Raw genomic sequence first — 23,404 nt, 5'->3', positions numbered from 1 at the left:
ACTGAAGACATAGTAGCAGAATTAGGTCATTTGGTCAATCGAGAAGAATCAGCCTTGCGATTGTCGCACATCATTTTTTCCTCCTCCTCAAACCCATTTTGCGGCCTTCTCCCCGTAACTTATGATGCCATCTGCAGTAAAGAACCTATAAATATTTGCCTTAAAAACACCCAATGACCTGGCCTCCACAGCAGTATGTGCAATTCCACAAGTTCACCGCCCTTTGGTTTCGCATCTCTGTGTTGAAGGGACGCCTCTCTAACCTGAGGGTGTGTCGTCTTGTCCTAGACTCTTCCAACATGGAGAACATCCTTTCCACATCTACTCTGTCTCGGCCTTTCACCATTCGAATGGTTTCAACGAGATCCTCCTCTTCGTTCTAAATTCCAGCGAGTGCAGACCCAGAGCCATCAAAAGTTCCTGGTATGATAAACCTTTCATTCCTGGAATTATCCTAATGAACCTCCTCTTGAACTTCTCCAACACAAGCTTATCTCTACTAAGATGAGGAGCCCAACACTGTACACAATCCTCAAGGTGAGACCTCTCCAGTGCTTTTGAAGCCTCAACATCGCATCCCTGCTCTTGTATTCTAGAACCCTTGAAATGAATGGTAACATTGCATTTGCCTTCCTCGCCACTGACTCCACCTGCAAATGAACATTCACAGAGTCCGTGGCATAGACACCAATCCAGAACTTACCAACTGGGAGGTCCTGCTTCTCAGCTTTCGACTTGGATTTCTAACTTTTCTTTTTTGGACCTCTTTGCTTTCCCTTCTTAATGTCACTGAGGCTGCCACTCTCTGTGTCTGACACAGGGATTTTATGATGGGTCTGTCTGGAGGGAGATTTTCTCAAAGTCCGACTCTGGGAGTGTGCGATGGGACAGGTTAGAGGGAATTCTCTCTGTATCTGAGCCCCAGAGTGTATGATGGGACGATGCGGAGGGATCTTCACTCAGTGCTTGACTCCAGGACTGTTTGTTGGGACAGTGTTTTGGGAGCTTAACACTATGTCTGACACCGGGAGTGTGCGTTCTGAAGGGTTGGGGGTAGCTTAATCCTTTGCCTAACCCCGGAAGTGTGTGATGGTATGCCGTGGTGAGAGCTCCACTCTGTGTTTGACCCTGGGAATGTGTGATTGGACTGTGTTTTATGAACCACTCTGCGTCTGACCCGGAAATGTATGATGGGATGATGTGGACAGACGTACACTCTATTTCTGACACCGGGACTGTGTGAATAGATGGGGAGGAGGAAGATTAAAACTGTGACTGATCCTCAGAGTGTGTCATGGGAATATGCAGGAGAAGCTTCAGTCAGTGTCTGTCAATGGGAGTGTGTGATGGGGAGATGCAGAGGGAGCTTCACTCTGACCCTGACACAGAGAGTGTGTATTGGGACGGCGTGGAGGGAGTTTCACTATGTGTGTGACCTGGAAATGTGTAATGGGATCCTTCGTGGGGAGCTTAAGTCAGTGTCAGACAGCGGGACTATGAGATGGGCGGCGTAGAGGGAGCTTCACTCCATGTTGATTGCTTCTGTTTGATTCCCCATCCCTGTCTTGTTCGCGACCTTTGTCGATGCAGGTCAGATATCATACAGTGTATGAGCTTCCAATATCTTTTGTCGTTGTTGTCTGCGGGAGCAAGGAGGGCACGCAGGAAGGTGCGGGTCAGGGGAGTGCGTGATTCTGGTGTATGAGGAAGCGGTGTGTCAGACTGACTGGAAGATGAGGAGTGAAGAGGTCCTGAAGACCAGACGCCACCAGACTGACATCCCTCAGCCTGAAGCTGAGACGTTGCTGTACCAGTGTGAGGAGCTCAGACTCATTATTGCAGTTCACCAGTTGCGGAGGACAGCAGTAACCCCAGGTCACTGTTTCTCCTCTAATGAGACTCAAGTCAAACACCAAGACAGGAAGTTACAGCGGTTTATTGATTTCATCATGACAAATGTACAATGTGTGAGCTTCTAGCGTGCGGGAATAAATAAGCTGCTCACGATTCACTCACAGTCACACACAATTAACTGACCGGCGACATCGAATGACAGGTTGAATCATCAGTCCCGTTTCTCACCGTCACTCTGCATCGGAGAACCGATGATTATAAAATCACACTTCAGAGATCCCTGTAGATCCAGGGTCACTGCCGAAGTATTTGTCAATTTAACATCATTGTATCGGCCAGACAGCCGAAAGTACTGTCCTCAGCAAAGTAAACAAAAGGATTCTCTCCCCGGATAATCCCACCCTGGGATACTCGTGTCCTAGAATGAACCCGGCCACTGGGCTCTTCCTGACTGTGCAATTCTGCAGAGCCTAACTTGTGTGAGATCTCGAACTTGGTCATGCGTCAGAATCAGCGGCATTGGACAAGAGGAGGAAATACGTCACTGCAGGACAGCTTCAAAAGTCACAAAGCGCGAGACTAGAGCCCGTTCCGTTAGAATCATTCGGAATCAAACCTGGAGTGCGGGCATTAAAGAGGAGCTTGGGGAATCGGTGAAAATGTCACCATAAGTGTGGGGATGTTCACGCATTCAGATGTTCAAAGGATCACTATCAGTCCAGGTCTGTGATCCTGCACCGATCTTAGTTCCTTCTCCCCGGTCTCACTGAACCGATTCCCCACCAGTCTGAAACACATTGAAGAACAGAGATGAAATAAACTGTTTACACATCAGTGTCAGTAACAGGGGACGGGGATAATGTTTCAACATGCTCACAGACCAATATCCCTGATATTTTATCACATTGAACGTTAACACAAACACTCCAGATTTGGGAGGGTCAATATGAGGCGACAGAGAGCGGGAGCAGATCGGTCTGTGAGGGAGTTAATTCCCAGGTTCAGCTCCATCAGTGATGGGTTTGTACTGAGTGCGGAGACGAGATGCTCGGCTCCAGAATCTGTGAGGCCAACCTTCCTCAGCCTGCAGATAACGAGAGAGAGTGGGAATGAAAGACAGAGAGACAGGGTTGGTAAAAATCCCCAGTGTTTATCAGTAACACAATTACTGATCCCATTAATGTTCAGTGTCAGACACCCAGTGACTGTAAACACAATCTCCCACAGTCTGGTACTTACTCCAGTTTCTGTATTTTACACTCCGGGTTCCCCAGAGCCGCAGACACCAGTTTCACTCCTGAATCTCCCAGTTTATTATCACTCAGGTCCAGCTCCGTCAGTGATGGGTTTGCACTGAGAGCGGAGGCGAGATCCTCGGCACCAGAATCTGTGAGACCGACATCCCTCAACCTGGAGATGAGAGAGAGAGAGGGTGAAGGACACAGAGACAGGAGACGGTACAAATCCCCAGTGTTTATCAGTAACACAATTACTGATCACATTAATGTTCAGCGTCAGACACCCAGTGACGGTAAACACAACCTCCGACAGTCTGGTACTTACCAAAGTTGCTGTATTTTACACTCCGGGTTCCTCAGAGCCGCAGACACCAGTTTCACTCCAGAATCTCCCAGTTTATTTGCCCCAAGTCTAAAGCCAAACAGACAAATAGATAAAAAAAAAGTGATTCAAAAACCGTGAGTCTGAGAAAACCTCTCTCACTCGGATATTTCAGGAAACATTAAAATCTTCAGTAAATCACTGATTGGAGTTCCCATCACTGTCAATGTCCCTCACCGACCAGCTCCAGGGTATTCACCGAATGTCAGTAATTTAGTCTGTCGGTGTGACCCTGTAAACTCCACACATTCTGTGTCACTCCCAGATGGTGAAAAGAAGTGTTACTGACTTGAGAGCATTGGTAGGTTCAGGGCAGAAATGTGGGAGATATACCCACAGTGAGGAGGATTTGTGAATTATAAATTCACAAATTATAATTCCGATAGGAGATGTGGAAGAGGCACCACCTGAGGAAAAGGGATAGGAAGACAGAACATGCAGGAGTAAGGGTAATGGGGAAGAGAGATCCAACAGGAGGAAGGAGAATGGGGAAGAGTCCAACATGATAGGTTGATCCAGTAAAATATTGCACGGGAGGGGTGTGTCTGAACTGAGACCCAAATTTGGAACGGGAGATGAGCCCATGGAGTCTGAGTATCTAGTAGTGAGTGATGGTGATAGTCACACATGGGGAAGGGCAGGGGAGGACAATCTCACAATGGTATTTCTTTCCTTCTCACTGGGACAGTCTGCTGACGGTCTCTTGTCCCTCACCGGGAAGGGGGAGTGAATCTCTGACCCACCGCTGCAGTCAGTGTCGGTCTGGGTGTCAGTAACAGTGAGAAGGAATATTGTCAATGGACGTGTCACAGGCAGTGAGAAACACGGCCATTCCTGTGATTTACTACCATTAAACCAATGGCCGTTGTCCACTGATCTGATGAAGCCTCCAACATCCCTTCACAAGGAACCACAGAACCCTCCCGTCCTTGGGAATTACTGACCTATACCCTGGTAATTTAACACAGTCTTTTATTACCTGATATCCTACAGTTTTAGCCAAATCGTTTTACATTGAAACTGCACAATGGAACAGTTTCATAGTTTGGAGAGACAAATCAAGTTACCTCAACTCCTGGCACTTGTGCAGCCCGGGTCCCAGCCGCTGGATTCCTTCACACTGAATGTGACAGTTCTCCAGGTCGAGGTGTTTTATTGTATCACAGAGTCCGATGACATGAGACAGGACCGCTCAGTCAATCGGGGTCAGTGTGAATCCACTGAATGAAAGTGTTTTCACAGATCCCAGTGCGGCCTGAGCCAGCCAGCGATTCTGAGACTCAAACAGGTAGTGCAATGTGTTCAGGAGGCTCTTTTTACCAGCTTCACTCCTCGTGTTTCCACTCTGGCGTTTAACCTCCTCCTTCACCCAGTCAATCACCTGGCAGGTTGTTTCATGAGGAAATGGACCCAGAAACTCCTCCAGGCCCCGAGCTGTCATTGGGGAGGAGAGACCAGCAATAAAACGAAGAAATACCTCAAATCGCCCATCTGTCGTGTTCTGGGCTTCAGTGAGAAATTTCAGGATATCCCCGGGATGTGGATTCAGGAATTGTGCAACTGCAGCTACAAACTCTTGGATAGTGAGGTGTGGGAATGTGTACACCACACACGGGGGAGCATCCCCTCCTTGCAATAGCTCCATCAAGTACCCGGACATGAACTGGGAAGGCTGAAGATTGTTCTTGATCAAATCTCCATCTGTAAACACAATCGTCCTATCATACACTCCTCTGAAGGCCATCTGACCAACCCTGAGTAACGCATCATGGGGGTTCTCAATCTCACGGCCGTGGTTTTTCAGGATGTTGTAAATATAGTAGGAGTACAGTTGGGTGATGGTCTTGGGTCCCTGACTCTTTGTGTGAAGAAGGGACCCAGTGCCAGAGCGAGGATCCAGCAGTAGGAGGGGTTGTAGCTCATGGTGTACAGGATCTCGTTCTCCTTCACATATTTGAAAACAGCTGCTGCCACCGTTTGATCTTCAAAATGTCTGATGAAATATTCCTTCCGTTTTTCATCAACCAATCCCAGGATTTCAGCCCAGACACTAATCTCTGCCTTTTCCAATAAGGGTAACGCAGTGGTTCGGCTGGTCACCAGCACTGAACACCCTGGGAGCAGCTTGCCCTGGATTAAACTGTACACAATGTTAGACACTTTACACCACCACTCGGGATCTGAGCACTGGTGGTCGCATTCTGTGTCTCTTCGATTGTCAGCAAAATGAATTGTGTGCTTAAATTCATCCAAACCATCGAATATAAACAGCAATCCCTCTGGGTTCTTCCAGACCTCTCTCAGGATGTTCCCAAAGTAAGGATACTGATCCAGAATCAGGTCCCTCAAGTTTATTCGACAATTAATGGTGTTTAAATCCCCGAATTTGAAACTGAAGACAAACTGGAATTGCTGATATATTTTCCCTGCGGCCCAGTCATAAACAATCTTTTGCACCATTGTTGTTTTCCCAATCCCAGGGATTCCGACCAATGCTGCAGAACTCCCAGATTTGGATTTAGTCTGGGAAAAGGTGCTCTGGAACAAGTGATCTATCCCGATTTTTTCCAGTTCTCCACTGAGATGCTTCTGTCTCCACTCCTCGTGGACTCTGCCTCTTGCCAGTAGCTCATATTCCACCAGACTCCGATGTTGAACAGTAGAAATGACCGTGAGCTCAGCGTATCGATCAACCAGCTGGAAAACCTTCACCTTCTCCCTCATCAGGATCGTGTTCACTCTCAGTGTTTCAGTCTGTGCCCGCAGAGTCTCCTTCTGTATCTGTTGAACGTCTTTCATGGGAACAGAGAACATAGTCAAAAAGTTCAGTAGCTCAACTGACAAAGAATATTATAACTGCATTTCAAGATTCAGTGTTTGAGATTACATGAATTAATTCAATGCATTCTTGGATATTAGGACATAAAGTAAAATGCTGTTAACAGACATCGGAACTAACAGCGATGTATGTCTTAGAAAAGATACAATACTGATATTGTGATACTACTTACATGTGAAGGCGAACATTCCCCTGATATCCTATTGCAATCCTGACTGCACATCCAACACAACAACATTTCACACTATTTAACGCATTGTTTGCATCATTATCAGACGATGTTAATGTTCATCTGCTGTGGAAATATGGAGAGCAGGACACTGTGCATTTTGGTAAGTGTCCACTGCTCTTGCATCAAAACAGGAGCAGAATATGCGGGAAATACTTCGGTCGGGCAGCCTCTGTGGAGAGAGTCACAGTGATGTTTCGTAATGATAACCCAACAGAATGAGAAGAAAGAAGGCTGGTAGTTTTCAATTTCAGTGATGGAGGAGGGGTGGAAAAGTGGAGATGAATCTCCATGAATGGGAGAGACCAGAAGCGTCTCAGTGATGGACGTCGTATTTGTCAGAGAGCTTAGTGAAGTGTTGGCAACTGGTGTCGATCACTCTGTGAGGCGCTGTATTGTTGACAACAATAAATCGGTAAATTGCCATATTATTGGCACATGCACCGAGGTACAATAGACAACCTTTCTGCATGAGATGCAAATACATCATTTCATCATATCGGTGCAATGAGGCCGTACAAGGAAAAAGAGAACAGAATAGCTCAGGGAAACAGTGTTTCAGTTGCTGAGAAAATGCAGAGCAGGCAGACAATAAGGTACAAGGCCAAAGGGTCATTGGCAGGTCAGATTTTAATTGAACTACGCTCCTAAACTGCAGAGATCCTCACCTAAAACTACTGTACTGTGCAAATGTATGATGTACAGACAAACACACACACACACACACACACACACACACACACACACACACACACACACATATATATATATATATATATATATATATATAAACCGCATAGACTCGGATATTTGCTACTAATGTGTAAAGGATGCAGACTGAAGCTGTCACTTTTAAACACCAATGCAAAGCCTTTATATTGAACCTTCATTTTGTCTTTTATTTCCTAGTTTGCACTTTATCCCATTGTAATGCACTATGAACTACATCGTCAGGGTAAGAATTGCTTTATTAATAGGTTATGATTTATTTTTTTCTAAGCTCAAACTGGTTTTTCCTGAGGCGCAGGCAAGCCAAACACACTCATCTCTCAATTGATAGGAAATTCCGGACTACTCTAGTGATGTTTAACATTGTTGCTTTCTGTGGATTTACATAAATATTTCTTTGTAGAACTAATTGTTTAATGTTATTATGTAGTGACTTTGGGATGATACCAGTTGCAGATATTACTATTGGGACAGCGTGCTGCACAGTCTTTCAGTTTATTTTGCTAATTCAGCAGATTTCTGGTGTTTTTCAGCAATTGATTTCTGTATGTCACGTGTGTTTGGAATGGTTATGTCTATTCAGTAAGTAAGTTCTTCTTGACTTTTTATCCTGGATACATTGTCCTCTCTGTAATGATGGATCAGTCATAGTGTAATTTGCAGGACTTTGATTCTAAAACTGAATCAGGTTTGTATTTATAGTAAGGTACTGTGTCTTTTAAGAATGTGCACTGTGAAGCAATATTTTGATGAATGATGCTTTCCACTGTAATTAATCAATGCTGCAGGATCTTGTAATATGTTGGATTGTATCTCTTGTCTTTGTCTGAATTTATCATCTTCAATTTGTTGGTCTTTTGTTTTTGTATTTTAGATATTTTCGTGCTAACCAACTGTTCCCATGTTGCCATAAGAAATCCCTCTGTTTCTGGGATGAAACCTTCAATTAAGAGCCAGCCGTTCTTGTCAAAATCTAGTCTGCTCAAATCGTGGCGATATCTTCCATGGAAGGACATGCTCTTCCATTCGTTATCTTTTTAGAACCATAGAACCATAGAACATTACAGCACCAAACTGGCCTTTTGGCCTTTCTTGGCTGTGCCAAACCATTTTTCTGCTAGTCCCACTGACCTGAACCTCAACTATATTCCTCCATATACGTCTCATCCATGTACCTGTCCAAGTTTTTCTTAAATGTTAAAAGTGAGCCCGCATTTACCACTTCATCTGGCAGCTCATTCCACACTCCCACCACTCTCTACGAGAAGAAGCACCTTCCCCCATGTTCCCTTTAAACTTTTCCTCCTTCACCCTTAACACATGTCCTCTGTTTATTTTTCCTCCCCTAGCCTCAGTGGAAAAAGTCTGCTTGCATTCACTCATCTATACCCATCATAATTTTATACACCTCTATCAAATTTACCCTCATTTTCCTACGCTCCAGGGAATAAATTCCTAAACTAGTCAACTATTCTCAGTTTCTCAAGTCCCGGCAACATCCTGCTAAACCTTCTCTGCACTTTTTCAACCTTATTAATATCCTCCCTGTAATTAGGTGATCAACACTGCACACAATACTCCAATTTCGGTCTCACCAATGTCTTATACAACCTCATCATTACATTCCAACTCTTATACTCAATACTTTGATTTATAAAGGGCACTGTACCAAAAGCTCTCTTAACTACTCTTGTCTAGATGTGACGCCACTTTTAGGGAATTTTGTATCTGTATTCCTAGATCCCTCTGTTCTACTGGACTCCTCAGTGTTGAACCGCCCCTCTCTTTCGCCTCAGACCCTGATACTCTAACGTTTATCAGTCTGGCCAAGAGCTTAAATCATCATCCAAGCACCACTTCACTCACTTCGATACGGTCTGGGGGCGTAGACTCCGGTATCGTTCTGTACCCGACTTTTCAATTTCAACCCGGCCCCCAGTGCCTTCCAAAAAATCTGGTTCTGTCGCTTCAATACTCCGGGGAACTGTACCCAACATTTCCAACTCGGCCTGGTGCACAAGTGAATCGGACTTCGGGATTCTCCTGGCTCTCGGCCTCAGCCCTGCCGCATCAAATTGCCTCCAAGTCCAAAGGAAAGTTATAGGCTATTGCTTAACCTCAGTGCGTTCGAGTGCACATAATGTGTTCCTAAAACTTTTCATTCAGTCCCTCTTTTTTTCTTTGTAAGTTTTCCAGATCGGTAACAGGCCAACATATTGCGCCAAAAGAATATTAATATAGGTATAGCGAAAGCGTTTATCACTTTGCTGCATTTTGACCATTGCATCGCAGATTTTCTTAAGCATTGAAGTAAATTCCAATTAAACATTTCCCTTTATTGCAGAATGAGGTATTTTCATTGTTTGTTGATATCGACAATACTTATATATTTCATATTCATCCATCGGTTGCATTGTATTCTGCTGATAGCACAGGGGAAAAAGTGGTTCCTTGTGTGAATGTCCTCAAGCTCAGGTACCTCCTCCCCAACTGTAGCAATAAGAATTGGGCATGGCATGAGTGATGCGGTTCCTAACTGATGGATGTGCCTCTTTGGAGCATCGGGCTTTGAAGATGTAAAAAGACCCTAATGGTAGTTATATACAAACCCCCAAACAGTAAAAGGATGTGATCGACAAGTTACAACGGGAGATAGAAAATGCATGCCAAAAGGACAATGTTACAATTGTCATGGGGGATTTCAATTTGCAGGTAGGATTGGTAGTCAGGATGTTGTGGGATTCCAAGAGGGGGAATCTCTTGAATGCCTGTGGTTGAGACCACTAGTGGATCAGCTATTTTGGATTGCATATTGTGCAATAGACTGGAATTGATTAGAGAGCATTAGGTAAAAAACCCTATCGGGGTAAGTGACTATAATATGATGGCATTCACCCTGAAATTTGAGAAGAAGAAGTTAAGGTCAGATATATCAATATTACAGTGGAGTAAAGGAAATTATAGAGGCATGAGATAGGAGGTGTGCAGAATTGATTGGAAAATAACACTGGCAGGAATGACGGCAGAGCAGCAATGGCTGGAATTTCTGGAAGCAATTCAGAAGGCACATGATATATCCGTCCCATGGAGGAAGAAGTGTTCCAAAAACAAGAAGACCGTGGCTAACAAAAGAAGTCAATCCCAAAGAGAGTGAGCATAACAGAACAAAAAACAGTGGGAAATTAGAGGAAGCTTTTAAATATCAATAAATATCAACTAAAAATCATGAAGTTAAAGATGGAATATGACAGTAAGCTAGACAATTATATAAAAAGTTGATTCCAGAAGTTTCTTCAGATGCATAAAAGAGAAGAAAGAATGGATATTGGACCGCTGGAAAATGAGGCTGAAGATGTACTAATGTGGGACAAGCAAATGGTGAACGATCTGAAAAAGTATTTTGCATCAATCTTCATGTGGAAGACATCAGCAGTATGGTGGAAGTTCCAGGTATTGACGGGTCATGAGTGTCTGAAGTTACCATTACTAGAGAGAAGGTTCTTTGGAAGATGAACGATCTGAAGGTAGACAATGTTGGGATCAGGTAGGATGCTCAGAGATCTTGACACCTTTTTGAGGACAGGTGTGTGCCCCCTCATCTTAATCTTTGTGAAGTCCAATATCAATTCCCTTGTCCTACTGACATTGTGCTCAAGACTTTTGCTACAACACCACTCAACAAGCTGAAATGTTTCGCTCCTCTGCGCACTTCCATCACCATCTGAAACTCTGACAATAATAGCTGTGTCTTCAGCAACGTTAGAGATAGCACTAGAGCTGTCCCTAGCCACACAATTATGGATGCAGAGAGAAAAGAACAGTGGGATAAGCACTCATCATTAAGTTGCGCCAGTCTTGATTATCAGCCAAGTGGAGATATTATTTCCATTCCGCACAGACAGTGGTCTTCTGGTGAGGAACTTAACGATTCATTTGCAGTGATAGGTTCGGCAGCCCAGGTTCTGGAGCTTTTTGATCATACCTGTTCAAACGATCGTGTTATGTCTGACGTAAGTATTATTATCCTCCAGGTGATCCATGGCCGCGGAAAGAGCCAATGAAATCACATCCGCTGTAGACAAATAGTGGTGATATGCAAATTACATTGGGTCTATGTCCTAGCTGAGGCAGGGGTTGATTCAAGCCATAGTCAACCTCTCAAAGTCCTTCATTGTGGAACTGAGTGCTGCTGGACAATAGTCATTAAGGCATCTCACCCTGTTCTTCTTGGGAATTGGTATGACTTCTCCCTATTAAAGCAGGTGGGAACTTACAATCGGAGCAATGAGAAGTTGAAAATACCATTGAATACACACGACAGTTAGTTGACACAGAATTTCAGAGCCCTACCAGGTACGGCATCGGGGCTGCTCCCTTTCAAGCACTTAACGTATTGAAAGACCTTCCGAAATCGGCTTCCGAGTCAGAGATCCCAGGGTCAGTGGATGCTGCAGAGACTCTCATTGCAGTAGTTGTATTCTCCATTTCAATGCGTGCATAAAAGCTGTTAATCCCCACTGGGAGCGAAACATCTCCGCAATTCATTGTGTTTGCGCTTTGTGGGAAGTAATGGCCTGCAAGCACTGCCAGAGTTGACGTGCATCCAATTACGCCTCCAACCTCAATCAGAATGGTTATTTTGCTCTTGAGATAATCCTCCGTATGTCATACCTGGCCTTCTTGTGCAGTCCTGGATCACCAGACTTTAATGCACCGATATTGTCCTTCCCCAGACATTTACAAATCTCTTGGTTCATGTACGGATTTTGATTCAGCTATGTATAATATATTCTGGTAGGCATAGACACATCCACACAGGTTTTTAGAGTCAGTAATAACTGGGGAGTATTCATTCAGATTTGAATAAAAATGTTGAACAGTCCAGTCTATGAACTCAAAGTTGTTTTGTAAGTGCTCCTGTGTCTCCTGTATCTAAACCTTATTGGTCCCCTCTACTGTTGCTGTGGTCTTCAATATCTATCCATAGATCAGACTTTCCAAATTACAGGTGTAGGATGGCACAGTGAGATGATTGTTGCATCACAGTGGTCCTATGTGTTACTCCTCTGGTTCCACAAGTGATATGTTGTTAATAACTATTTTGAGACTGTTTCACGCTAGCTCGGTTAAAATTCCCCAAGATGACGGGGAAAACATCAGGGTGTGCTGTTTATTGATGCCTGTCGCCCCGCTCAATAGAGACTGTTGGACTCGGGCCTGTGGTGGGCTATACCCCGCCACCAAGATGATGGCTGAAAACTCCCATGAGAGATAAAGTGGAGTATAGTTGTTCCCAAGATCTTCCAGGTTCAGAGAGCAGGACTGGAATAGAACTGCCATGTTTGTACACCACCAGCAGTGGATAATGAAGCATGCTCCTACTCCTCTGCCTTTGAAATATTCATCAGTCCCATCTTGATAGTAAATGTGATGTCCGCGATCTGTAAAACTGCATCTAGAGTGACGGGGATATCCAGGTCTCCCGAAAGCAGAAGAACACAACAATCCGGAATATCCCTCTGAACAACAATCATCCTCTGCAAACTTCGATTATATTTTCCAGAAACGGTATATCTGTCAGCAAAATAGCTTCCAAGTAAGAAACCTCTTCTCCGTAAATGAACTTTTAATCCAGCACAGTTTCTGCTTTCCGTAAAGGGGAAACGCTCTAGCGTCTGGAGACCACCATCCGATATTTATCAGCTTTGAGTAGCAATAGTGTAGCAATAGAGATTTTAACCACCTTAATATGATGTTGCTTGCTGCATTATTTAAGTGTTTAGTTGTGGATTCCAGCTCTGGAAATCTAACATGAGAATATTTGATTTATTTCCATCAGGGCTGCTTGCATGAGTGGCCTTCTTAATGGTACTACAAAATCTGTTGTATGTTCTGCACTTATCAAGACCAAAGGTGATGTTTCTATCTTTTCAAAATAGCTCTATTATTTGAATTAATTGTTTTACCTTTTATGGATGGAGAGTATAATTTTAATTCATCCATGTATCCATGTATAGAAGGTATGCCAAGGTATAATTTGTTTGTCTGTATGTTTCATTTTGCTAATTTGTTACCCTATCTTTATACAATTCAGTAAATTAGAGAGAAAATTTAAAACCAGGCAAAACCACCGTGGATTTAAAGAGTCGCACCGAGAAATATCTTGTTTTATTTATTGGTGGTTGTTCTTTTTTGATTGAGAATAGACAGAGCGATTAGAGCACGCCAATACCTCATCATATATTGTGCGAATTTCGCAAGTGTTGGGTGTATTTGTGTACATTATGAACTTCTATTTAACAATGAGTGTGGGACAGAATCGAATGTTTTTGATAGTCAATGTAACAAAGTGAATGATTTTTTGCTTTTCCTGTTGGCTTGAATTGGCTATTCTCAGTTGTTCCTTACAGCTTTTCATACCCTTACTGCACACTTTCTGCTCTTCGCAAGTATACTGTGGTTACCTAAATGAGCGGTGATTAGTAGTGAGATGCATGATGTTACAATTTCATATTTAGTTTGTAAAACAATAGGAGGCTATTTTGATGGGTTATTTGTGATTTCTCCTTTAGGCAAAAGATCCGTTTTATCTTATTATTCAAAAGTAATTATTATTATCTCACCTCTTTCAAATATGGACTTTTTTAATATTAAAGAGCAGATGTTTCTTCTGGATAACCCCACAGGAGGGGACGTCCTCCCCACTCCCCTCAGATGCACCCTAATAAAATGTCTGAGGATCTTATGTTTCACTGAAATCTAATCTTAAATGTCTAAACTCCAACAAGTATAAACTCAGTCTTCCTTCATAAATCATGTGAATAAAACTCCAGAATAGGTCATTTGCTCTGTTGTTTTATGTCAGTGGCTTACAACTCGCAGAATACGCCTTATTATATCTAAGAAACTTTATGAAATGTGTTGCGTTTTGGCACAGTAGAGCGCAGGACATAAAAACTAGTATAATTGACAATAAGAAATGAAAGAACTATATACCGCAAAGCAGGATTAGCAAGGTCATGTTCATGGACTGTTCAGAAGGCTAACTTAGAAGAAGCTGCTCCTGAATCAATTTGCATCAATTGCAAATCAGGGAAAGAAAACCCATCAACAACACGGACAATACAATCCGATGGAATCCAACACTCTGCAAGAAGTGTAAATTAAATAACAGATGCATGAATCAATTGATCAGATGGTCAGTTTTTTTACAAGTGCTGCTGAAGGATTAGTGGTGCTGACGTTGCAAGAACCTCTCAGCTCTTCTTCAACAAAGCATCATATCACATTTATGGAGAAAAGAACTGAGACTTTGCTTTACATTACATTTCAAACACTGAACCTCTTCAGGACTCATGCCAAGAGGTTCAGGAACAGTTATTATCCCTCAACAAATAATTCTTCAAACAGAGCGGAAACCAAACTTGCCCCATAGGATTGTTCCCACATCCTATGAATTCGCTTATATATTTATTATTATGTATTTCTTCTGTATTTGCAGTCTTTTGTATCTTGCAGACTGGTTGTCCAACCTGTTCGGTACAGTCCTTCACTGGCCCTATTATGGTTATTGTACTTATTGAGTAGGCCAGGAACAAAATGAATCTCTGGGTCGCATATGGTGACATATAAGTGGTGATAATAAACTTACTTTTTACTTTGATATTATTATATGTGTTGTAAATAAGAGCTCATCTTAACATAGAATGTGACCTTTTAATAGTCTTAGAAATGCAGAATTAAAGTTGTCCTTGATACTTTCAGGTTTATGTATCTTCTGCCCAATGAAGAAGTGGAAGTATGTGAGTTGGATTAGGATCAAGCAGCAAGACAATCCCCTGCCCCTTGCGTGAGTTCCTCTGAAATTTACCTTTCAATTCATTGTACTCTTACTCTGAGATAACTAACCTAGATGTCCCGATTTTCAACTTTCTACGTAACTCCATAAAATCTCTCTTCAGGACCTAATCACATTTCCTACTTGTGTCATTTGTGCCAATTTGTTTCAAGACCTCTGGCTGCTTTAGAATGCTATGGATCCATTCTGAGACATCCATGACACTGACACCTGGGAAGCAACATACCATCTGTGTATCTCTATCGTGCCCACAGAACCTCGTCGCTTATCCTCCGACTATGGAATTTCCTATCACCACTGCCGTCCTATTCACCTCTCGTATCTTCTAAGCCACAACACCAGACTTAGTCCCAGAAACCCTGTGACTGCAGCTCTCCCCTGGTTAGACATTCTCTTCAACAGTATCTAAAGTGGTATACTTATTATTGAGGGAAACGGCGACAAGTATACTCTGCACTGATTGTGCATTTCTTTTCCTTCTCCTGACAGTCACCCAGCTCCCTGTCTCTTGCCCCTTCCCTGCAGCTCCTATCTATCACCTCCTCATTCTCCCGTATGAGCAAAAGGTCCTCGAGCTGCTACTCCAGTGCTGTAGCTGGGTGCACCTGCTGCTGTTGTGGTTGTCCAGGAGACTGGAGGTCTCCAAGAACTCGCACATCTCAGCACAGTGCAAACGACTGCCCCTGGAGCTACTGTCACTCCACACTCCACTCCTATGCCCTAACAGATAAGGAATGAAGAATTAAGAACAAAAACGGAATCTTACCAGATACTTCCCATAGCCGAAGCCTGACGAGCCAAAACTACATCACACTCTGACCCACTCACAGCAATGATGGCCTGAGGAATGATCGCTTCACTTGCCCTTGCATTATTTTGAATGATTAAGAAAGACAGATAACGTATAAAGAAGTGACCCATGACTGGGAATGTCATCACTCACCTATCAGTTGAGTGGGTAATACAGATAACCCTCGGGCGATGTTAATGTATTCCTCTGGATCAGGGTCTGTTTAATTCAAAGAAAAACGTCCTTGAAAACAGAACTAAAATAATTTAAACTGTTTATTTCAATATGCCTTTGCGTTCAGTGTGTGGTTTTAACATACCTCGTTCCTGTATTTCCCTCAGTATTCTGTCCAACTTCGGTAACTCAGTCCTCCATGCCACAAAGGATTCCCACATCGCCCTCCGGGCCCGGGAGCCTTTGCCCATCACCAAACTGAGGAAGAGTCTGGAACTCTCTGCCCGTTTTCCCTTCTCTGTCAGCTCAGTGACTTTCTATAAAAGGAAAACAATGAATTTATTGTGGAGCAGATAGAAAGTCAGATCCTGTAAGCTCCTGTTGCTTTAATAAGAATTGAATAAATTTAAGAATTTATGTCTGACATGTTAGATGTTTCTTCTGGCACAATAACTGCTGAAATAAAACCTACACCACATATTTAGCCATAGGTTTGAGGATTAGTGCAGCAAAGACTTCTATGAATGTTATTTTTCATCCAAAGAAAAAATTTCCAGGGACGTTCCTGATAGGGTCTGCATTAACACAATTATGCGGAAACAAAGCAGAGTAAACCAGCATGTAACAACAAAAGCAAAAGAGAGGGGGGACTGAGGGAGCAAAATAAAATGGATTTTGGGACCGAATCTCAGACACATTGGGAGAAAATTGAATTCTCAGAAGCTGCAATGCAGGTAATCAGAACAGCCACATTCAGATTAACAGGCATTCAGCATGGCCTGGAACAGATACGGGTGGGAATCATATCTGAAAATGCATGTTAAATAACTACCATTACAAACCCACTGTTGACTCTTCATCCCTATTTGTCCATTAAGGAGTAACAGTTTATAACTGCTGATGAAGATAAATCACGCAGCCATGAGCGGGGATCTCCAGGATGAATTCCCGGTGCTGATGAAGGAACGGTGAGATTTCCCAAAGTCAGGGTGAGCTGAGACTTGAAGTGGATGCGCCAGGTGGCAGTGAGCAACATTTCCACTGCCTAGCCGTGGTTTGATGGATTTGCAGGTTTGGGAGATGCAATCAGTGCTGCTGAACTTCTGCACAAACTGCAGGCAGTTCCTGACGGAGCAAAAGGATACATAATATTCATTAACTTGATGCCAGAACCATCTACCCCGCGTGATGCTCAGCTTCAGCTGTTGCAGGGGTAACATGCCGAGGCAAATGCCGGCGGCACCATCGCACTCCTAACTCACATCTTCACAGTAATGAAAGGATTCACTTAAACGAGAGACATGCAGCCCCTGTCCTGCCCTTACAGTCATGTTTTGTGTGGCATCCATGACATGAATCGAATGAATTGACTTTACCACTTACATTCTTAATATACTAGAGGAGTAAAAATCTTTGTGTTACGTATCCATCTAAATGTGTAATGTGTAGTTTGAAGTAATTGATAATAAGTAGCAACACACACCAAATGCTGGTGGAACGCAGCAGGACAGGCGGCATCTATAGTTAGAAGCACTGACGATGTTTCGGGTCGAGACTCTTAGTCCTGCCGAAGGGTCTGGACCCGAATGTTGACTGTACTTCTCCCTATAGATGCTGCCTGGCCTGCTGCGTTCCACCAGCATTTTGTGTGTGTTGCTTGAATTTCCAGCATCTGCAGATTTTCTGGTGTTTGTCGTCATAATAAGTAGTATGTACAACAGTCAATACAACATAGAAATACAGTTGTGTCAGCATGAAAAAATACAAGATTGCACTTAATCAGGATATCAGGAGGACCAAAATAAGGCACGAGGTTCTTTGAGCTGACAAGGTGATTCCGAATATCAAGGGATTCCTCATACATGTTAAGAGCAAAAGGATTGCAGGGGTCAAAATTGGTCCTCTGGAATATCAGAATGGTAATTCATGCATGGAACCAAAGGAGATGGGGGAGATTTTAAATGCATTCTTTGCATTTATATATACTCAGGAGACGGACAAAGTATTTTGAAGTGAGGCCAAACTGCATCAACTTCATAAGATCTATACACATTATAGATAAGGTGTCTGCTATTTTGAGGTGAATCAGGGTGGATAAATCCCGAAGGCCTGACTAGGTGTTGCTTGCGGGAGGCAAGTGTGCACATTGCCACGGCCCGGGCAGAGATAATAAAATCATCCTTAGCGATAGCAGAAGAAGCAAAGGATTAGAGGATAATCAAAGTTGGAGGGAGGAAAAGATGGTGGCGTGACGCAGCGTGCGTGGTCTCTCCGGTGAACGATATCTGTTATTTGTTAAGTAGGTTACCGTGCACAATTCTGATTTGATGGAGACAGACGTGAGAGCGTGGAGGAACATCTGGAGAAACTTCTGAAATGCCCGCTTCACTGCTGCTGCTACTGTGCGGTCCGGAATCTCCGGAGGAGAAGGCCTCTGAGACCTCGGCTTTGCTTGTTTCGGCGGCCGGGACGAGGTCAAAGGCCCTCGGCAGAGGATGGCACTTGGGAGGCTGTATCAGAGGGGCTGGTCGGAGGCTCGATGTTTTCGGACAGACTCAGAGTCTGCTGGGGTCGGGTGCTTCCAATGCATCAGTTGTTGGTGCCTGGAGGTTTATAGCAGGGAGAGTTTCTCCCTTTCTGCTGCCTGATATCGGGACTATTGGAGTCGATCGGGACTTGAGACTTTTTTTTAATGGTGCCCATGGTCTGCTTTTATCAAATTATGGTATTGCTTTGCACTGCTGTAGCTATATGTTATAATTATGTGGTTTTGTCAGTGTGAGTCTTTGTTTTGTCTGTTTTTTTGTGGTATCACTCTGGAGGAACATTGTATCATTTCTTAATATGTGCATGCATTTCTAAATGACAATAAACAAGGACTGAGTGTCCTCATAACCTAAAAAAAAAGTTGTTCTGCTGTTTCAGAAAGTATCTAAAAATAACCCAGGGAATTATAGGTTGATGAGCCTGACACCAGTCGTGGGAAAGTTACTGGAAGGTATTCCAAGGGATGGAATATATTGGTACTTAGATAGACGTGGAGTGATTGGGAATAGTCAGCATGGCTTCATGTGTGGCAGGTCATGTCTAACGAATAGAAACATAGTAAACATACAGCACAATACAGGCCCTTCGGCCCACAAAGCTGTGCCGAACATGTTCCCACCTTAGAACTACCTAGGCTTTACCTATAACACTCTATTTTTCTAAGCTCCATGTAGTCATCCAGGAGTTTCTTAAGGGACCCTATCGCTTCCGCCTCCCCCAAAGCCGCTGGCAGCCCATCCCACACACTCACCACTGTCTGTGTAAAACAAAAACTTACCTGACATCTCTGTACCTACTTCCAAGCACCTTAAAACTATGCCCTCTCGTGCTAGCCATTTCAGCCCTGGGGAAAAGCCTTTGACTACTCACATGATCAAAGCGTCTCATTATCTTGTACATCCCAATCAGGTCACCTCTCATTCTCAATCACCCTAAGAGAAACGGCCGAGTTCACTCAACCTATTCTCTTAAGACATGCTCCCCAATCCAGGCAGCGTCCTTGTAAACCTTCTCTGCACCCTTTCTATGGATTCCACATACCTCGCATAGTGAGGCGAACAGAATTGAGCACAGTACTCCAAGTGGGGTCTGACCAGGGTCCTATATAGCTGCAGCATTAACTCTTGGCTCTTAAAATCAATTTGAAGGTCAAGCACTGTATGCCTTCACAGAGGCACAGAGTCAACCTGCTTAGCAGCTTTGGGAGACCTATGGACTCGGACACCAAGATCCCTCTGATCCATCACACTGCCAGGAGTCTTACCCTTAAAGCTATATTTTGCCATCATTATTGACCTACCAAAATGAACCAGCTCACACTTATCTGGGTTGAACTCCATCTGCCACTTTTCAGCCCAGTTTTGCATCCTATCAATGTCCTGTGTAACCTCTGACAGCCCTGCACACTATTCACAAAACTCCCAACCTTTGTGTCATCAGCAAACCTACTAACCCATCCCTCCACTTCCTATTCCAGGTCATTTATAAAAAATCACGAAGTGTAGGGTTCTTAGAAAAAAAAACACATAGATTTTTTCAAGCAAGTTACCCAGAAAGTTGCTGAAGGCAAGACATGGATGTTGTCTACATGAACTTTAGCAATGCACATGACAAGGTCCCACATAGGAGGTCGGTCAAGGAAGTTCAGTCACTCAGCATTCAAGATGTGTTAATAAAATGGATAAGATTTTGGCTTCATGGGGGAAGCCAGAGAGTGGTAGCAGATATTTGCCTCTCTGACCGGAGACCTGTGACGAGTGGAGTGCCGCAGTGATTGGTACTGGGTCTGTTATTGTTTGCAGACAATATCAATGATCTGTGTAATAACGCAGTTAACTGGTTCTGCAGATTTTGCGGAGGACACAAAGACTGGTACTACAGTGGACACCGAGGAACACTAGAGCTTTCAGTGGCATCTGGACCAGCCGGAAACATGGGCTGAGTAATGGCAGACGGAATTTAATGCAGTCAATTGTGGTGTTGCACTTTGTGAGGACCAGCCAGGGTAAGTCTTGCACACTGAATGGCCAGGCACTGAAGAACGTGGTAGAAGAAAGGGATCTGGAAATAGAGGGACATAAATCATTGAAACAGGCGGCACAGGTAGATAGGTTCGTAAATCATCTTTTGGAACTTTGGCCTTCATAAATCAAAATATTGATTACAGAGTTGGGATGCCATATTGAAGTTGTATAAGACGCCGGTGAGGCCTAATTTGGAGGACTGTGTGCAGTTTAGGTCATCTATCTGCAGGAAAGATGCAAATAAGATTGAAGGTGCATAGGGAAAGTTGACCAAGATATTACTGGGACTGGAGGGCATGAATTATACGGAAATACTAAATGAATTCGCTCAGAATACTTTGGAGCATAGAGGACTGAGGGGAGATTTGATAGATGTTTACAGATACGATAAACGCAAGCAGGCTTTTACCACTAACGTTCGGTTAGACTACGACTAGAGGTCATGGGTTAAAACAAAATGTTCAAGGGGAACATGAGGAGGTACATTTTCACTCAGATGGTTGTGAAAGTATGGAACAAGCGGTCAATGAAAGTGGAGCAAGTCAGGTGGATTTCGACGTTTAAGGGAAGTTTCGATACGGATATGGATGGTAGTGGTATGGAGGGCTATGGTCTGTTTGGAGGTCGATGGTAGGAGGCGGTTTAAATGGTTCAGCATGATATAGCTGGTGCAGTACTTCTCTATGACACTTTGAATGGTCAGCCACCCATTTGTTTGGGAACTCAGATGGACAGCAGAGCAGGTGTGATTGGCAGCTTTCCCTCCCTCCTTCCCTCACTGCCTGCAGTGAAGCCAGTCGGTCAACTGAATTTGACTGACAGCCCTGATGAGATGAGGATTGAATTGTAGTCTGAATGCCTTTCCAACAGTCCAGATATACAGCCACTGTTCTTATACCCCACTGATAAATACCGGTGCGAGAGGAAAATGTGACACTGAAACTGTAGTTCCCAACGCTCCACAACTTACCAGGTTTTACAGCTGAGGCCAGATCTTCTGCAGACAATTCAGGGATCTCGTTGGCCACGTAGAAATGTTAGAACATGTCGGAGATTAATTTATATCACTTTTCCCTCTGATACCTGTGAGGATACATTAAATAGACTCACCCCATGTTCCTGTGCAGTGAAATGCCCCTCCTGTCTCAACATCCAACTGAGTCCTTCAACACCTTCTTCTATCGCTTGTTTCAGTCTGTCCCTGTAGAATTTTGTCAGTTGGTATAGTCGATATTCAGCACCCTGTGCCAGGAGGTCAGAGATTGTAGACTCTGGGTCTGCGAATATAAAAAGGAGCAAGTGGGCACCAACCCAAATATGCCTCTTCTCCACCGCTTTTACAGCACTCACATCATGTCTCGAAACTCCTGCCTTCAGCTACAAACACAGATTTTCTCCCAAACTCCAACACTAGTCTTAAAGCCAACCCAACAACGCTCTGGGAGTTACTTTACCAGAAGGACCACATTTGCGAGAAATCAACCTCCCCACGCCACCCCCTCATTCGGTTCAATTTAGGATGGGCAATAAATGATGGGGATGCCAATGCTATTCACTTCCCAGAGATACTCTATCCATCCTAGTGTCCCTTAATTCTCATACCGGAAATGCACTCTTCATTTGTACAGCTCCATATTTTCTAATACACATTTCCAGTAGTGGGGTAACAGGTGCACCACTACATCACATGTACCAGTCCCACACATTTCCCCTCCCCTCTGACCTACCCTCCAATAACACCTCACATTTACCCTCCCGATTGAAAGACTGCAAATGTCACATCACTTTTTGAAAAAAGGATGTAGCAAAAGACGGGGAACAGGTGGATGTTGTATACTTGGATTTCCAGAAGGCATTCGATAAGTTGCCGCACAAGAGACTTAAGAATAAAATATGGATGCATGGAGTTGGAGGAAGTGTATTGGCATGGATAGTGGATTGGTTAACGAATAGAAGGCAGAGAGTTGGTATAAATGGGTGTTTCTCCGGTCGGCAGTCTGTGGTGAGTGGGGTGCCGCAGGGGTCGGTACTGGGCCCGCAGATGTTTACCATTCACATTGATGTTTTGAAAGAGTGGACTGAGTGTAGAGTAGCAAAATTTGCTGATGACACTAAACTAAAAGCAAATTGTACAGAGGATGTGGAGAGTCTGCAGAGGGATATAGATAGGTTAAGAGAGTAGGTCAATGTCTGGCAGATGGAATATAACAATGTTGAATGCAATATCATCCACTTTGGAAGGAATAATAGAAGAGCAGATATTATTTAAATGTTGAAAGATTACAGCATGCTGTTGTGCAGAGGGACTTGGGAGTGCTAGTTCATGAATCACAAAAAGTTGGCTTGCAGGTACAACAGGTTATTAAGAAAGCAAACAGAATGTTGTTCTTCATTGCTGGAGGGATTGAATTCAAGAGCAGGGAACTCATGCTACAACTATACAGGGTACCGGTGAGGCCGCACCTGGAGTACTGCGTGCAGTTCTGCTCTCCATACTTGAGGAAGGATATACTGGCTTTGGAGGCAGTGCAGAGGAGGTTCTCCAGGTTGATTCCAGAAATGAAGGGGTTAACCTATGAGGAGAGATTGAGTTGCCTGGGACTATATTCTGGAATTCAGAAGAATGAGAGGGGATCTTATCGGAACATACAAAATTTTGAAAGGGATAAATAAGACAGAAGTAGGAAAGTTGTTTCCATTTGTCGGTGAGACTAGAACTAGGGGACATTGCTTTAAGATT

At 43.6% G+C, this 23,404-nt stretch overlaps 1 protein-coding gene across 3 annotated transcripts; it reads right to left on the bottom strand.

The window, feature by feature from the left end:
- Positions 1-1,918: 1,918 nt before the first annotated feature.
- LOC140721133 (NACHT, LRR and PYD domains-containing protein 12-like) lies at positions 1,919-21,928 on the bottom strand. 3 transcript variants are annotated; one of them, XM_073036011.1, is made up of 8 exons: positions 21,775-21,928; positions 16,926-17,218; positions 16,239-16,410; positions 16,073-16,138; positions 4,542-6,266; positions 3,418-3,504; positions 3,094-3,264; positions 1,919-2,938 (listed from the first exon to the last, which is right to left on the bottom strand). In XM_073036011.1, the coding sequence occupies exons 2-5, from the start codon at positions 16,926-16,928 to the stop codon at positions 5,275-5,277; spliced, it is 1,233 nt and encodes a 410-aa protein (XP_072892112.1). In that variant the 5' UTR covers positions 16,929-17,218; positions 21,775-21,928; the 3' UTR covers positions 1,919-2,938; positions 3,094-3,264; positions 3,418-3,504; positions 4,542-5,274. The 3 variants fall into 3 exon arrangements, with proteins under 3 accessions (XP_072892112.1, XP_072892111.1, XP_072892113.1); XM_073036010.1 differs by having other exon boundaries at positions 16,936-17,218; XM_073036012.1 differs by lacking the exons at positions 16,073-16,138; positions 16,239-16,410; positions 16,926-17,218; positions 21,775-21,928 and adding an exon at positions 6,486-7,050.
- Between the last annotated feature and the right edge of the window lie 1,476 nt (positions 21,929-23,404).

The sequence above is a fragment of the Hemitrygon akajei genome, unplaced genomic scaffold, assembly GCF_048418815.1.
Source record: "Hemitrygon akajei unplaced genomic scaffold, sHemAka1.3 Scf000050, whole genome shotgun sequence".
In the NCBI taxonomy this organism is placed as follows: domain Eukaryota; kingdom Metazoa; phylum Chordata; class Chondrichthyes; order Myliobatiformes; family Dasyatidae; genus Hemitrygon; species Hemitrygon akajei.
The sequence above is the reverse complement of the archived record's forward strand: the minus strand, read 5'-3'. Positions and strand labels throughout refer to the sequence as shown.